This window comes from Oncorhynchus mykiss, chromosome 19 (genome assembly GCF_057628025.1).
Source record: "Oncorhynchus mykiss isolate SJ-2025 chromosome 19, ASM5762802v1, whole genome shotgun sequence".
Classification (NCBI taxonomy): domain Eukaryota; kingdom Metazoa; phylum Chordata; class Actinopteri; order Salmoniformes; family Salmonidae; genus Oncorhynchus; species Oncorhynchus mykiss.
The window spans coordinates 47,357,641-47,376,265 of NC_143040.1; the positions used below are offsets into that span (position 1 = coordinate 47,357,641).

At 42.7% G+C, this 18,625-nt stretch overlaps 1 protein-coding gene across 1 annotated transcript in view; it reads left to right on the forward strand.

The window, feature by feature from the left end:
* Positions 1-18,625, forward strand: part of ldah (lipid droplet associated hydrolase) — a 73,938-nt gene that overhangs the window by 52,783 nt on the left and 2,530 nt on the right. Inside the window, exons 5-6 of the mRNA XM_021574123.3 lie at positions 7,418-7,658; positions 15,014-15,096. Of these exons, the coding sequence (XP_021429798.1) occupies positions 7,418-7,658; positions 15,014-15,096 (324 nt within the window). The remainder of the gene's footprint in view (positions 1-7,417; positions 7,659-15,013; positions 15,097-18,625) is intronic.

Here is an 18,625-nt window from a genome sequence, read left to right on the forward strand (position 1 = left end):
AAGGAACCTCCCGGGAGAGAATCTCATCCTTTACCTCTGCGCGGAAACCCTCCAGAAGACGAGCGAGCAAGGCCGGCTCATTCCAGCCACTGGAGACAGCAAGAGTGCGAAACTCAATAGAGTAGTCTGTTATGGATCGATTGCCTTGACATAGGGAAGACAGGGCCCTGGAAGCCTCCTCCCCAAAAACAGATCGATCAAAAACCCGTATCATCTCCTCCTTAAAGTCTTGATACTGGTTAGTACACTCAGCCCTTGCCTCCCAGATTGCCGTGCCCCACTCACGAGCCCGTCCAATAAGGAGAGATATGACGTAGGCGACACGAGCAGTGCTCCTGGAGTAAGTGTTGGGCTGGAGAGAAAACACAATATCACACTGGGTGAGGAACGAGCGGCATTCAGTGGGCTCCCCAGAGTAACACGGCGGGTTATTGATTCTGGGCTCCGGAGATTCGAAAGCCCTGGAAGTGGCCGGTGGATCGAGGCGGAGATGGTGAACCTGTTCTGTGAGGTTGGAGACTTGGGTGGCCAGGATCTCAACGGCATGTCGAGCAGCAGACAATTCCTGCTTGTGTCTGCCTAGCATCGCTCCCTGGATCTCGACGGCTGAGTGGAGAGGATCCGAAGTCGCTGGGTCCATTCTTGGTCGGATTCTTCTGTTACGGTGCGTGAATGAGGACCCAAAAGCGAATCAACTTAAACAGAGCTTCTTTAATTACCAAACATAGGTAGGCTCAGATGGACCGGCAGATTCCGACAGGACAGGACAAGGTTACAGCAAACATGACGACAGTCTGGTTCAGGCATGAATGACACAAACAAACAAGAATCCGACAAGGACAGGAGCAGAAACAGAGAGAGATATAGGGGACTAATCAGAGGGAAAAAGGGAACAGGTGGGAAAAGGGGTGACGAGGTGGTTAGGAGGAGACAAGGCACAGCTGGGGGAAAGAGGGGGTGGAAAGGTAACCTAACAACGACCAGCAGAGGGAGACAGGGTGAAGGGAAAGGACAGAGACAAGACAACATGACAGTACATGACAAATCCCTTATAATTTCTGCCAACTATATGAACAAGGTGAAATCGATTTCAATTCATGGTGTCAGAATGCACTGCTGTATTAAAGCAATTCAGATTTAATGTATTGACATGTTCTGTTGCAGATTCAAAGCCAAATTATCTACTTGCAGAATGTATCTATAATCATGAATGAATAAGCGTTTTTATTTGACAAGAATGCATCTAGTCACCCATCAATTCGTCAAACACCTGAACTCAAACAATTACATTGTTTTAAGGAAATCAAAATTGGAAACAATGCATACACAGCTTTAGAATAAATTAAGAGACCACTGCAAAATTATCAGTTTCTCTGGTTTTACTATTTATAGGTATGTGTTTGGGTAAAATTAACATTTTTGTTTTATTCTATTAACTATTGACAACATTTCTCCCAAGTTCCAAATAAAAATATATTGCATTTATTTACAGAAATTGACAACTGGTCAAAATAACAAAAAAAGATGTAGTGTTGTCAGACCTGGAATAATGCAAAGAAACTAAGTTCATATTCATTTTTAAACAACACAATACTAGTGTTTTAACTTAGGAAGAGTTCAGAAATCAATATTTGGTGGAATAACCCTGATTTTCAATCATAGCTTTTATGTGCCTTGGCATGCTCTCCACCATTCTTTCACATTGATGTTTGGTGACTTTATGCCACTCCTGGCGAAAAAAATCAAGCAGCTCGGCTTTGTTTGATGGCTTGTCACCATCCATCTTCCTCTTGATCACATTCCAGGGGTATTCAATGGGGTTCAGGTCTGGAAATTGGGCTGGCCATGACAGGGTCTTGATCTGGTGGTCCTCCATCCACACCTTGATTGACCTGGCTGTGTTGCATGGAGCATTGTCTTGCTGGATAAAACAATCCTCAGAGTTGGGGAACATTGTCAGAGGAGAAGGAAGCACGTTTTCAACCAGGACAACCTTGTTCGTGGCTTACTTCATGCGTCTTTCACAAAGACAAATCTTCCCGATTCCAGCCTTGCTGAAGCACCATCACCGATCCTCCACCAAATTTCACAGTGGGTGCGAGACCTGGAGAGGCCTACAAGCCACAGTGTCTCACACCCACTGTGAAATTTGGTGGAGGATCGGTGATGTTATCAAATCAGGAGAAGAACCAGTGAAACAAGCAGCATAGGGAATATGGGTGAATGTGGGGAGCGGCTAATAGAGATAAGCTGGTGAGTTCCAAAGTGTCTGAAGTTGAGGGGCATGGGCATAAAAGGCATAGTGTGGAATAAAGGGTATCTAGAGTGATGGATGCCCATGGAATAAACATAAAATGGGGTGCTGGAGTGCTTCTGCATCCTTTTTAGGTTGTTGTCACAAGTATCCGGCGAATGTCCAGTCATACTCGGGGTCTCAGCGTGTGTCCCTCGGCGTCATTCCGTCTCAGTTGCAGCATTAAAATCGTAGTCATTGTGTGTCTGTGTATCACAACATTAAAGACAATTACAATGAGTGAATACAGTATTTCCACAAATTGAGCCATAGACAATACAACTTAATATTTGAGGACAGCATTTTGTTGACAACATGGGGGTGTACACTATGTCTACTATGTGTGAATGATGGAAGAATCTTACCCCAGCTATAGGTCCATTTGAGTGTGCATGTTCATTTAGGGATGCTTGCTCTCAAAGTCCTGCTTGCATGTCTTCGGGTCTGCATCTATAAAGTTAATGTTCAAAATGGAGGAAGTTAACAATTTGTGGCTTAGATTGAAGTTGACACAAAAGATAAACTAAGCAATACGATGCAACAAACTACTACCCATTTGAAAGACTGTACCACTCAGGCCAGTACAATAGCCTGCACATGGAGAGGAACCTAAAGGCACATACAGTACCAACCAATACAACTCACTGACAGACAGGGCAGGTGTGGACCAGTGCTGTCTTGGCTGCAGCCTTCTGGTTCGCAGCTGCTCCCTTCTTCTTAGCAGCCACCGCCATGGCATCAGTCAACAAGTTCAACTCCAAGAGAGTGGAGCATGCGTTTATATATATTTGTGTTTCAGGTTGAAAGAGCTTGCCTACATTGAACAAAAATATAAAGCAACATGCAACAATTTCAAAGATTTTGCTGAGTTACAGTTCATATAAGGAAATCAGTCAATTGAAATAAATTCATTAGGCCCTAATCTATGGATTTCATATGACTGGGAATACAGAAATGCATAGGCTGGTCACAGATACCTTAAAAAAAGGTAGGGGCGTGGATCAGAGAACCAGTCAGTATCTGGTGTGACCATCATTTGCCTCATACAGCGTGACACATCTCCTTCGCATAGAGTTGATCAGGCTGTTGATTATGGCCTGTGGAATGTTGTTCCACTCGTCTTCAATGGCTGTGCAAAGTTGCTGGATATTGGTGGGAACTGGAACACGTTGTCGAACACGTCAATCCAGAGCATCCCAAACAAGCTCAATCGGTGACATGTTTCGTGAGTATGCAGGCCATGGAAGAACTGGGACATTTTTAGCTTTCAGGATTTGTGTACAGAGCCTTGCGACATGGGGCCGTGCATTATTATGCTGAAACATGAGATGATAAATGTGGATAAATGGCATGACAATGGGCCTCAAGATCTCGTCACAGTATCTCTGTGGATTCAAATTGCCATCGATAAAAATGCAATTGTGTTCATTGCCTTTGGCTTATGCCTGCTCATACTATAACCCCACCACCACCATGGGGCACTAGGTTCACAAAGTTGACATCAGCAAACTGCTCTCCCACATGACGCCATACACGCTGTCTGCCATCTGCCCGGTACAGTTGAAACCAGGATTTATCCATGAAGAGGACACTTCTCCAGTGTGCCAGTCGCCATCGAAGGTAAACATTTACCCACTGATAGCGGGTACGATGCCGAACTGCAGTCAGGTCAAGACCCTGGTGAGGAGGACGAGCACGCAGATGAACTTCCTTCTCTGAGACAGTTTTTTGGGTTGTGCAAACAAACAGTTTCATCAGCAATCTGGGTGACTGGTCTCAAGACGATCCCGCAGGTGAGGTAGCCGGATGTGGAGGTCCTGGGCTGGCGTGGTTACACGTGGTCTGCGATTGTGAGGCCGGTTGGATGTACTGCCAAATTCTCTAAAACAACATTGGAGGCAGCTTATAGTAAAGAAATTAACATTCAATTCTGTGGCAACAGCTCTGCTGCAGTCATAATGCCAATTGCATGTGCCCTCAAAACTTGAGACATCATTGTGTTGTGTGAAAAAACTGCACATTTTAGAGTGCCCTTTTATTGTCCTCAGTAATGATCATGCTGTTTAATCAGCTTCTTGATATGCCACACCTGTCAGGTGGATGGATTATCTTGGCAAAGGATAAATGCTCACTAACAGGGATGTAAACACATTTTTGCACAACATTTTAGAGAAATAAGCTTTTTGTACATTTGGAACATTTCTGGGATATTTTATTTCAGCTCATGAAACATGGGACCAACACTTTACATGTTGCGTTTATATTTTTGTTCAGTTTAGTTGAGAGGTGATAAGACTCAGGCACACCCGTTGGCTCCAAAAAAAAGCTTGTTTTGTACGTAAATGTAGTCATGTAACCAGGCTAATGTTGCTAACTAGCTAACCATGAGCTAGCTTACTAAATAACAGGCATTTTCAATGTAGAACTTGCTCAAGACAGTTCACAGAATTGTCTATTTAAACAACTTTAGCCAATTTATTCATTATAAAATGTAGCTAACATTAGATAGTTAATCCAAAGATTCTTACGTTTGCCTCGATTCGGCAGTCTCTTCCAAATCATCATGGCCCTGGTGAGTGATGTTAGGCTGGACACATTACAATGCTTTTTTCTGATAAAAAGTAGTTTATTGCATCAGCTGTGGAGCCCAGTTTCATAATATGACCATATTTCTCAGCTGCTTGCCGTCGTTTTGAAGCAATCACAAAAAAACAGACCTTATTTTAGGGCATTTTTCACCCTGCCAGCTCCTATTAGTTATATTGAGCACCGTGGCACCAACTCGCCTTCCGAACATTCTATTCCCAGCTTATTGTTCTACGTCACAATGCCTTCGCTATTGTTGGCAGTGAGACCTGCTCACGTTGTTGGTAGATAAAATGTAAACATCAACAAAAAATTACTCATGGAACTCTGAGGTCGTCCCATTGTTTCCTATAGGGGAATTATAGGCATGTCTGTCTATTTCACCAAATATCTCACAATGTGTATATTTAGATTTGTTTCAAGTCGGACGCCATTTTAATCATGAGAATCTCTTATTTCTCATTATGTAAGTCTGGGCAGCGAGCTTGGTTGTCATCAAATGCTAGCCCCAAAAAACGTTTTGCCCGTGGAACGCTGAGCTCCCCCCATTGTTTTCCTATGGAGACGCATGCCGATCTATTTCACCAAATATCTCACTGTGTATATTTAGATTTTTTCAAGTCGGGCACCATTTTAGTCATGAAAATCTCCTCTTTGTAATTATGTAAGTCTGGGTAGCGAGCTTAGTTGTCATCAATCACTAGACCAGAAATAGTCAGAAGTTTTCATTTTTTCCCAACTTTTTCATTATGCAGACATAAGCACAGTTGACACCATCGAGGTGCTGATGTTTACTTTCTACACAAGTAGTTTTTTTTCCAGTTTCGTCTGACGAACAGATAGTAGTGGTCAAATAAAAAGGGTACATTTTTCTTGTGCTGGAATCGAATTCCAAGCATCACTCCAGTCAAAACAGGCTCTGTGAACATTCGATTCCATTCATTTGCTATGGGCTCGTGCTAGTGTTCCAGCTTAGCCAACGTTCTTTTGCCGTTTTTCAGCCTTGGGTGAATTTTGACTCGTTCTATTGTCCAGCCTAGTGATGTGAAGCTTGAGACATAAATGTTTAGTTCTGTATGATAGCCACATTAGCAGCTAATTAGCATTTTGTTTTGATGGTGGTAAATATAGGCAAATATATTGATAAAAGTCACCTTGCCCGAGTCAGATTTACACGGTTATCAAAACGTCATGCCAGGGTAAGCCTACACGAAACACAGCCTTATTTGAAGTGTTTGTAAAATCTGATAAAATGAATGGTGGAAAAAACGATTGGAACCATTTCCGTGTTTGACCGCTAGGTTTTATGGGTATTATGACTCATACTGTGGTAAACTATGAACGTCACAGGTTTCACAGTAGTAGATCACTGTTAATGCATGCTATTATGTTATCTCTTAATATGTGGTTGCTTGCCCCCGTCCCCCTCCCCATGTAAAAAAAGCAGACTTTCTTCCTACTATCTGGTCTTAAGGGGATGCCTTAGTCTTTTAGTGAGTTTGTTTCACTCACATTGGAGGATGGCCTTTCTCTCTTCCTCCCTCCTTGTCTCTCTCTTTCCCCCTCTTCACCCCTTTTACCCCTACATTTAAACCTATCCTTCCGCCCACCTCTCCATCCATTCCTTATGTCCCTGGTGCAGTCCTTGAAAAGGAGTTAAACCTCCGGGTCCCCATAAGGATCTCTGGATCTAGTTAATCAATCCCTGCTTTGAACTGGTAAGAAAAAGAGAAATACAGCAACCACAAAGGATGGATAATATTCACATCCTTGCTCTCTCTGGGTCAATGACTGACTGTTATGTTGAGGTTTATCACTCTTCCAGTCTGCTGCTGGCCAAACAGTGGCAGGTGCTTCCTGTTTCCTAGGACTAGTGTCTTTTCTCTCTGACTCTCATTTTATCTATCTATCTATATACAGTATCTATCTCTCTCTCTTTCACTTTTTCTCTCTCCTCTTTTATTTGTTCTCCAGCGTGTAAGCATGTAAGCACATGCGTTGCCCATGTCACGCCCTCTCTTTTTCTGGACCTCTCATCGCTTTTACCGCTTTCATTCTACCACTACGACACACACATGCTCTCACCAACAATATATTTATTTATTTATCTCTCTCTCTGTATGTCTTTGTCTCTCTTTCTCTCCATCTGTTTTGTCTTTTATGCCCTTGCTCCTCCACTTAAGCAACTCCTTCTTCACATAGTGCCCCCTGGCAGCACTAGTGTAGCATAACATTAGAGTTGCACACAACTTTTAACTCTAGACTGAATGTTGCAATAAGATACCTGCACATTGTCAACAAGTTTTGAAAAATCCAAAACCGAATTCATTGTATTTATTAAAACATGATGCCCAAAAAGTGCAATAGTCCATCTTTAAAACTGAAGCCATAAAAAGCTGAAGTTAGGTGAAGGTCTGTGAATGTCATAGACTATCTATGCTTCTATATTTATTGTAAGACACACTGAATGAATGCATAGAAGAAGGAGGTTTAAGTTGGGTATTGCTAACATCCTTTCTTCTACACGTTCTTGTGCAGGTGGTGAAGTCAGTGATGCTGTTCCCCACCATCGAGCGCATGGCGGCGACCCCTCAGGGAAGGGTCATGACCCCGGTGCTGTGCCGCCTGCGCTATGTGGCTTACCTGCCCATCTTCCTCCTCTCTCTTCTACCTGATGTACTAAAGGCCTTCATGGTGAAGCTGGTCTTCGGAGGGCTGGGTTCACTGGACCACTCGACCGTGCTGCCTACTGTTAGCCTCATTAATGTGGACACCGCTGGTGAGTCTCTCCCTCTGTTCAATTCAGTTTGATTTCACTTCAGAGCCAAAGAAGAAGGGGAAACGAGTGAACTCAAGCTTTGTCAAACTACAGTGATTAACCTGTCCATGCAAAGACAATCAAATTTTGGCCTGTCTATATTATCATTTCCATAGTCTGTACATGCTCACAATTACAGTTAAAGTCTGAAGTTTACATACACCTTAGCCAAATACATTTAAACACAGTTTTTCACAATTCCTGACATTTAATCCTAGTAAAAATTCCCTGTCTTTGTTCAGTTAGGATCACCACTTTATTTAAAGAATGTGAAATGCCAGAATAATAGTAGAGAGAATGATTTATTTAATATTTTATTTATTTCATCACATTCCCAGTGGGTCAGAAGTTTACATACACTCAATTCGTTTTTTTTTAGCATTGTTTAACTTGGGTCAAATGTTTCGGGTAGCCTTCCACAAGCTTCCCACAATAAGTTGGGTGAATTTTGGCCCATTCCTCCTGACAGAGCTGGTGTAACTGAGTCATGTTTGTAGGCCTCCTTGCTCACACACGCCTTTTCAGTTCTGCATACAAATGTTCTATAGGTTTCAGGGCTTTGTGATGGTCTCTCCAATACCTTGACTTTGTTGTCCTTAAGCCATTTTGCCACAACTTTGGAAGTATGCTTGGGGTCATTGTCCATTTGGAAGACCCATTTGCGACCAAGCTTTAACTTCCTGACTGATGTCTTGAGATGTTGCTTCAATATATCCACATAATTTTCTTTCCTCATGATGCCATCTATGTTGTGAAGTGCACCAGTCCCTCCTGCAGCAAAGCACCCCACAACATGATGCTGCCACCCCTGTGCTTCACAGTTGGGATGGTGTTCTTTGGCTTGCAAGCCTCCCCCTTTTTCCTCCAAACATAACGATGGTCATTATGGCCAAACAGTTCTATTTTTGTTTCCTCAGACCAGAGGACATTTCTCCAGAAAGTTTGATCTTTGTCCCCATGTGCAGGTGCAAACCGTAGTCTGGCTTTTTTATAGCGGTTTTGGAGCAGTGGCTTCTTCCTTTCTGAGCAGCCTTTCAGGTTATGTCGATATAGGACTCGTTTTACTGTGGATATAGATGCTTTTGTACCTGTTTCCTCTAGCATCTTCACAAGGTCCTTTGCTGTTGTTCTGGGATTGATTTGCACTTTTCGCACAAAAGTACGTTCATCTCTAGGAGACAGAACGCTTCTCTTTCCTGAGCGGTATGACGGCCGCGTGGTCTCATGGTGTTTATACTTGCGTACTATTGCTTGTAAGGATTAACATGGTAACTTCAGGCATTTGGAAATGGCTCCCAAGGAAGAACCAGACTTGTGGAGGTCTAGAATTGTTTTTCTGAGGTCTTGGCTGATGTCTTTTTATTTTCCCATGACGTCAAGCAAAGAGGCACTGAGTTTGAAGGTAGGCCTTGAAATACATCCACAGGTACACCTCCAGTTGACTCAAATGATGTCAATTAGCCTATCAGAAGCTTCTAAAGCCATGACATAATTTTCTGGAATTTTCCAAGCTGTTTAAAGGCACAGCCAACTTAGTGTATGTAAACTTCTGACCCACTGGAATTGTGATACAGTGAATCTGTCTGTAAACAATTGTTGGAAAAATTACTTGTGTCATGCACAAAGTAGATGTTCTAACCAACTTGCCAAAACGATAGTTTGTTAACAAGAAATTTGTGGAGTGGTTGAAAAATTAGTTTTATTGACTCCAACCTAAGTGTATGTAAACTTCCGACTTCAACTGTATGTGTATATTCTCCTACAGTGTTCTCTTTTATCCAGTAGTGACTTCCCCCATAAAACGTTGCGTGTGAATCTCATGTTGCTTTATCCAGTCTTTTGAAAGAAGAAAGAAAGTATCTCCGTTTTGGCACACGAAGGCATACATTACTGTAGCATCAGGAGATACGATGTTTGTAATTAGGTTTATATAAAGCAAAGATAATCCCAGCCGGGAGTGGCTGCCAAGAGGAGGATGGCATATTTCACTGTCAGAGATTATATGTTATTTATTACAACTCCTAGAATATATCCCCTCCTCTTTATTTGCCAGATGATTGCTGGGGTATGGGTATAAGCGGGAGTAATTAAGACCGCTCCTTGGAGGAGGAGAAGAGCCAGCCATCCCTCCTTCCTGCACAGAGTGGAGGAAAGCTCACTCTCTCTTTCCCTCGGATTTGAAGTGCGCTGTGTTTCCCCCACCGTCTGTCCTGGGAGGGGAGAGATTGATGTTGTGGCGGCCCGAGGGCCTATGCCAAAAAAAGTCTCTACAGCAAGTAGCCATGCCCTCAGTCTCTCCTGTGAGGTTAGAAAGCCTCTTCTTCTTCTTGCCTCTGTTGAGCATGTTTTTTATCATTAGCACTTCCCTTTAATTTGCTTTTGGAATTTTTATTCCCTCATGGTCAAAATGCTTTGCGTTTTCCTTCTCAATTAATTATATTCGGACTAGTTAAATAAGGCTTTAAACAACCTAAATTCTTAATGGTTTTATACCTTTTTTCGAAAGAGAAGATCATTTTTCTTTGATTTCTAAAGGCAAGGTGGAATAGAGTTGTTCCTTATTGGTGTTGCGCTATTGAACATTGGCCCCTGGCTACAGATGGTTCTCTGTCATGTGTTACATACAGTATATAATAAATGGCCAGTTGACAGGCCTAATTAGCAAAACATGTTGCGATTAGATGGAATTTCCTGCGTACATTTCAGCGTTTATTTTTTCTGAAATCCCTCGCAAAGAAGCAGAGAACGTTGATGTTTTGGTGCTGAAGGAGGGTTCTGGGTGCTCAATAGCAGTAGCAGTCACAGGCCGACCACCATTATTATACAGCTTTGAAGGGAAAGCAATAGTCTGTACCCCATTTCTTAGCTTGTACTGCTCCAGACAATTGAGTTGACCATAAATTGTAGCCTAATGCCAATTATTATACAATACGAAATATATAGAATTTTGTTCACACTTTATTGTTTGAAGTATTCATTTGATTTATTTAGTAAGTATAGCTTACTTATTAACTGAACTGTGTCACAGACATTCCATCCCACCCATCTGTCTCTTGGAAAACAATATTTGTTTGTTCTTCAGTTTATTTGAACACATCTCATTGTTCTCTCATTCCTGCATGCCTTTGCTTGTTGCTGGTATTCATCCTGTTTGCTGGTGAGTTGGCAATCTAGTCAGAGACTGACTCCGCAGCCTGTCTCTTCAGACTCCGGGGCCAAGTGGAACAGAGTTAGCAGCATATACATCAGGAGCACAGCAGGAAGGGGATTAAACTCCTCTAAGCAGGCAACCTTGCACCAGGTAGAGCAATGTCATCACTCAGCTGGAGGGAGACTGGCCTTTTTTCTTCTTAAGGAAGTCCAAGTAACACAGTGAACAATATCCTCTCCACGTACTCCATACTGGGAAGAGGGATGTGCAGCACGAAGAGAAAGTCTTGCACTAACTTTCTTTGATATGTGTAATGTTTTGCCATCATTACCTAAACACAGGGTAAATGTGACTGGACTTCTCAACTTCCTCATTGTACTGGTCTTTGCTGATTGCATGAGATTGTATATGTTATAAAATCGATGTTATGCTACAGGTAGATTACAACCTCACAAAAACAGCAAGATGATAGCCTGTTTCAGGCTGTTTCAGGTGGGAGTGTTTCGCTATAGTAAGGCACTGTAGCTACTTATTAGTGCTGGCAGCAGCAGTGAGACAGTGGTTTCAATCTGATCTGGGATCTGTGCTGCTGATTCTCTCTGGTCTTATCTCCTCAGCCAGTCACTAACGAGCCACATGTGTGAGGATCTGTAAATTGGGCTGGAATGCCATGCCCTACCAAGTACAACCCCCCACCCCCCATCCAACCCCCAACTCCACTGATAGAGATAAGGGAGCTTGCTACAGCTGGGGATGTCTCCCCCAACAGATCTCATGGACAGGTTGGATTCTCCCCCCCCCCTAAGTTCCTATTACTCTTACTCTCTTTGTCATCCCATCTGTTTTCCTTACTGTGCTCTAATTCATCTTTACTTACATGCAACTCAAGCTGCATCACAAGTCTTCCATTGACATTGATGCATGATTTACCTTGACTTCCTCAAGTTAGGATTCTGTCAGTCATGTGTTACAGAAAGACCAGGAACGTAGCCTAGAGGTTACTATGCTCAAACTTGACATGTGAGTGACTGTGGTAAACAGAATATTTTAAACATAATATTGCTGATAGAGCGCAGGTACACATGAGTCACCATGGCTACGCACGGAGGAAGGGGGTACAGATTTTGTTTTCTGTCATAATACGCAGATAACTGGCCATTTGTGAGAGATCAAACATCACCCAACCCAAATGCCTAAAGGCTTTGAAATCAAGGTGTATTTGCGTTGAGGTTGTTTTTTCCTATATCACCATATACAGTACAGTATATTCTCTCAAAATAGTATAACATCTACCTGAAACAGCATCTAGTTGGTTTCGGTGAATACTCAATGCATTTTTTACTTAAAGCCACACTGTCAAATGTGCATACCATCAAAGAGGAATAATTTATTTTGATGTAGTATTGCTCCATATGCAACAGTAAGGCTGTGTAACTAAATGGAAGTAGATTAACCATTTATGAGTAATTACACAATGGTGGGAAGAGAAAGTATTCAGCTTGACAAGGTTAAAGACCTTTGGAACCAAGGGGATGCTATCATGAAGTAATTTACACACTCAGAAAAGGCTGGATTTTACAGAGAGTGAAGATTTACGGAGATAGTTAAAAATGTGTGTGGAATGTAGGAAGTAGCCCATAAAGACCCGGGGCAGCACCTCAAGATGTCTCACAAACAGGAGTTACTGGTTGAGTTTTTCTAGACAGCTAGATGTTGATTGAGACAGGGTTACGGTGAGGTTTCAATGTTTCCTATCATTCGATCTATAATAGTTCCCCCCCCCCCCCCCCTGTCTTGAGTGTCTGAAAGCACAGTCTCACAGAAGCTATGATTGACTCATCTTGGATGTACAATTGAATTGCTTATTAAATAGCCAGATGGTAATATAATATCACATTTTGATTTAATTTTCAAGGGAGACTGTATTTTAGAAACATATGTGCAGCACATCTGTTGAGATCCTTCAGGTTGCAGTGTGTCGCACAGTTTTTGCACAAATTGACACACACAATGCCTGCATTCACTAGGCCGTTCTCTCCTGTTGGCCATCCCTCTGCAGCATAAATCAGAGAGCTAAGTGTGTCCCTCTTGTTGCTGTGAAGCTGTTGAAACCCCCAACTCACCGGGATCTCTGGGAGACGTACAAGCTGCCTTACAACCCTGGGCTAAGCCCTCAAAATGTAGGAAATTACCTCAAAGACTAAACAAACCAGTGCTATATGAAAGAATCACACCCTCTTTACTGACTTGGAACTTTTCGTCTTTCACTATTTCTGCCTCTCACCCTTGGCCTTTGGAGTAAGAAAAGCATTCTTTCTCTCCAGTCCTGTGCCAGGTACAAAGCGCTTCAAAGCCGGCACTCCACAATACAAGGCGACGCCGCTCACAGATTATGATTAATATGCGCACAAGTGGTGCAGATTTGCAAACGGACATTCGCTTCCTCCTCCTCGGAACAGCAAAATATGGAAATATGAGTGGCTAGCTATGGGGACCTGAATCCCCCCTCCCCCTTCCACACACAGACACACACACACAAACCCCCCACTGCCACCACCTCATCCAGAAAGGGACCGTGGCAGTGAGGAGATAGGCGTGAGTGATCACTCACAGGACAGGAGGATATTCGTACAGGATATTAACAGTTTTCTCATCCATATATTCCTCCCCAACCACCCACTGAGTACAGCCTAGAGATTACTCTCACTGAACATTTCCTTGAATCATTGTGTTGAGCAGAAATTAGCTATTCGGTTCAATGATTTTGTGTGTGTGTGTTTGTGTGTGTGCAGCTTGCGTGTCTGAATTATTGATGGACTCTCAAAACTTCTGAAATAGCAGCAATATTTTCCAGCGAGTGCAGCTTTAAAAAAAAAAAGTGTCCCTCGACTAATGTTTTTAATAAAAAGTTCATGCTGCTGAAAGGGAAATGTAATGGAACGTAGAATCAAAGGCATTGAGTTACACTGCTCTCTGGGGAGGGTTTTCCCCATCTTTCACTCACATTTTTACCGTTATCATTTCTGGTATCCAATGAACCATCCATGTTCTTCCCCATTATATTTTCCAGCTGTGTAAGATTGAGATGGATAATTGGGAGTTAGTGGGGGGGTGAGATACATTAATCTCTGATTTCTTAGTCCTCGTACTCTTTCCTTTGAATTTTTGTTGAATGTTAAAACTGATACTACACATGCCTGTGTGATACTACATGTCTGTCTGTGTGTTTTTACAGCTTGAGAAAATAGAAGGAACAGTGTTATACACTCAGTGGCCAGTTTATTAGGTACACCCATCAAGTACCCGGTCGGACCCCTGTAGCATGAAGGGATGCACCTGGTTAGCAACAATGTTCAGATATGCTGTGGCGTTCAAATGTTGCTCAATTGGTATCAAGGGACCTAACGTGTGCCAGGAAAACATTCCCCACACCATTACACCATCTGTATCGTTGACACCAGGCAGGATGGGGCCATGGACTCATGCTGCTTACGTCAAATCCTGACTCTGTCATCGGCATGACGCAACAGGAACCGGGATTCGTCGGACCAGGCAATGTTTTTCCACTCCTCAGTTGTCCAGTGTTGGTGATCGCCTGCCCACTGGAGCCGCTTCTTCTTGTTTTTAGCTGACAGGAGTGGAACCCGGTGCTTTTGTCTGCTGCAATAGCCCATCCATGACAAGGACCGATGAGTTGTGCGTTCCGAGATGCCGTTCTGCACACCACTGTTGTACTGTGCCGTTATTGGCCTGTTCGTGGCCCGCCTGTTAGCTTGCACAGATTCTTGCCATTCTCCTTCGACCTTTCTCATCAACAAGCTGTTTTCGCCCACAGGACTGCCGCTGACTGGATGTTTTACGTTTGTCACACCATTCTCAGTAAACCCTAGACACTGTCGTTTGTGAAAAGCCCAGGAGGCCGGCCGTTTCTGAGATACTGGAACTGGCGTATCTGGCACCAACAATTATACCATTCCTAGGTCACTTGTTTTGCCCATTTTAACGTTCAATCAGACAGTAACTGAATGCTTTAATACCTGTCTGCCTGCTTTATATAGCGAGCCATGCCCTAGTTTTATGAACCTAACCCTAACCTAATAAACTGGCCATCGAGTATGATAACAACAGCTTAATTATATGACTTGTTTTTCCTCTTTAATTTCAGCCAATGCTATGTACATGGGGAGTCAAGAGATGTTGGAAGTTCTGGAGAGAGACAACTTCACCATCAATCAAAACCTTGGCAAGGTAGGAAACATACAGTATATATTTAATGTTTATTGTGATCTTGTTGGAATATACAGTGCATTCGGAAAGTATTCAGACCCTTTCACTTTTTACACATTTCGTTACATTACAGCCTTATTCTAAAATCGATTAAATACATATTTTCCTCATCAATCTACACACAATACCCCATAATGAAAAAGGGAAAACAGATTTTTAGAAATGTTTTTTTATTTTATTTAAAAAATACTTTATTTACATAGATATTCAGACCCTTTGCTATGAGACTCAAAATTGAGCTCGGGTGCATCCTGTTTCCATTGATCATCCTTGAGATCAAATCAACAACAAAAACAATGTATTAGTCACAACAGGTACAACAGGTACAACCTTATGTTGTACAACTTGATTAAAGTCCACCTGTGGTAAATTCAATTGATTGGACATTTGGAAAGGCACACACTTGTCTATATAAGGTCCCACAGTTGACAGTGCATGTCAGAGTAGAAACCAAGCCATGAGGTTGAAGGAATTGTCCGTAGAGCTCAGAGACAGGGTTGTGTAGGGTAACAGATCTGGGGAAGGGTACCAAAAAATGTCTTCAGCATTGAAGGTCCCCAAGAACACATGGGCCTCCACCATTCTTAAATGGAAGAAGTTTGTAACCACCATGACTCTTCCTAGAGCTGGCCGCCCGGCCAAACTGAGCAATCGGGGGAGAAGGGCCTTGGTCAGGGAGGTGACCAAGAACCGAATGGTCCCTCTGACAGAGCTCCAGAGTTGGAACCATCTCTGCAGCACTCCACCAATCAAGCCTTTATGGTAGAGTTGCCAGACGGAAGCCACTCCTCAGTAAAAGGCACATGACAGCCCTCTTGGAGTTGCCAAAAGGCACCTAAAGGACACTCAGACCATGAGAAACAAGATTCTCTGGTCTGATGAAACCAAGATTGAACTCTTTGGCCTGAATGTCAAGCATCGCGTCTGGAGGAAACCAGGCACCACTCATCACCTGGCCAATACCATCCCTACAGTGAAGCATGATGTTTTTCAGCAGCAGGGACTAGGAGACTATTCAGGATCGAGGAAAAGAAGAACGGCACAAAGTACAGAGAGATCCTTGGTAAAATCCTGCTCCAGAGCTCTCAGTGCCTCCAACTGGGGCGAAGGTTCACCTTCCAACAGGACAAGACCCTAGGCACACAGCCAAGACAACAGAGGAGTGGGACAAGTCATAGGACAAGTCTCTGTATGTCCTTGAGTGGCCCAGCCAGAGCCCGGACTTGAACCTGATCGAACATCTCTGGAGAGACCTGAAAATAGCTATGCAGCGACACTCTCCATCCAACCTGACAGAGCTTGAAAGGATCTGCAGAGAAAAATGAGAGAAACTCCCCAAATACAGGTGTGCCAAGCTTGTAGCATCATACCCAAGAAGACTCGAGGCTGTAATCGCTGCCAAAGGTGCTTCAACACAGTACTGAGTAAAGGGTCTGAATACTTATGTAAATGTGATATTTCCATTTTTATTTTTAAACTGTTTTTGAATCCATTTTAGAATGAGGCTGTAACGTAACAAAATGTGGAAAAAGTGAAGGGGTCTGAAGAATGCACTATAACTCCATCCCGATGTGGGCTTGATAAAGTTTACCCATAGATACAGGGTGAATACAGACGGTAAAACAAACCATCTCTGGTGGACATATTGAGAAATGGACTGACATGTTACATGCTGACCACACCCACCCGCATTGCGTGTGCGAGCGGTGCGTGTGCGAGCGTTGCGAAATAAATGTACACATACATGTTATTAATTAATTTCATCCAAATTGCTTGCACGCCAACGAGCGTCTGCATAGCCAGGCGCTAAAATAGAACTTGGTTTTATGTTTAATGCTTGACGCCCTGGGAAACCCCACCTCTCCCATCTCCTCATTGGATTTTAGGAGCATATACCCAAATGGGTGAATGAAAGATGAAATGAGGTCCACACTCCAGTCAAAGGTGGTGGCTAACCGCCATATAAAGTCCACAGAAGAATAAGAAGACTGAAGGAGGAGAGATTACTAGAAGCTAACTAGGTTTCCCATTTTATCTGTGGATTATTAGTTGGAGTAGAGAACTCACAAAAAGACTCAAAATGGGAAAAAATTCTACAAAAATCCCCAAAAAGGGAGCTTGTGCATTTCAGGTGACATTACAACCCAATGTTTATGAACCCAGGACAAATTAGCTAGCAACAGCAAACTAGCTAGCTAAATGTCCATTAATGTTTCATGTGTTTCCACCTGTCCCCAAATGAATACAATTGGTTCAGAGTTCATTTTGATATTTCAACATGCTTGTCCTGATCACGTCTGTTGGGGATGGACAAAATCAAAATGCGCCTAATGGCACATGCGGACGCACGCACAAGCCCGGTCTAGTCAGCATGTTAATATAAGGTGTTGTTTGAAACACAGTGACAGAAGTTCTCCCATGTGCCAGTCCTTCAAAGTGTTAGTCCCTCTCTGACCCATTTAAACTACCGGAGGACCTGCAACATATCCTCCTACACACCATCCATTTACCTTCCCGTTACCTATTCACAGGGAGGTGTTGAACTCCTGAGGACTCTTGGCCCAATGCAGTGGAACACTTACAAACTGCAGTTAAGAGATGTCTCAGTTGATCCATTTTATTAGCCTAATAAATCTGCTGTTCATATACCCTCACGTTTTAATGTTTCCTTGTTGGCAGATGTGAATATTTTATGGGTTACACTCTCTGTAGCTATAACATTCTCACACATACACTCTCTTTTTCTCGAACACAAACACATACACAGTAAAGACAAAAGCCAGACATGAAATGGCAGATACTCCTTTTCTTCCTTTTCAAAGAGAGTGGAGAGGTGAGTGCCACATTCAAGCTGATCAAAGGGAGATAAGCTCTTGCTTCATAGTTGATGTGCAGAGGGTGTGGTCAGATTATAATAGCAGGTGTCACTGTAAGGATCCCCCTTCCACTCTCTCTATCAGTGTTGTGCTCAAATCAGAATAAATTGAGGATGCCTCACATATTCCAATTAAATTATTGTATTTGAACTGAATTTGAATGTAAGTTTTTATTAAAGGCAATATAATTGAATTCAGGGAAATAGCACGGACCCTTCAAAAAGAGGCCAAACAAACCAAATGGTTGATGGAAATATAATAGCCTATTCTTTAGCACTGAGGCTAAAGGAGTATTATGAACCCTGTTTCCAGAGAAAAGTGATGTATTCTTTGGTATCTGGAAGTGTGACCTGTCAGATTCAATGAAACTCTCATGTTTTATGACTGAGTAGAATTTCTTTGAATTTCACTGAATTAAATTCTACTTCCTTTCACTCAAATTAAAATTCTACATCCCATGTGGTGTGGCCAATTCAATTGGATTTCAACTCATGAGGTGAATGCGAGTCAATTCCAAAATTCTGAATTGAGCCCAACGTTCTCTCTCTCTCTCTCTCTCTCTCTCTCTCTCTCTCTCTCTCTCTCCCACTTTATTCTGATCCTTTTTTTCATCA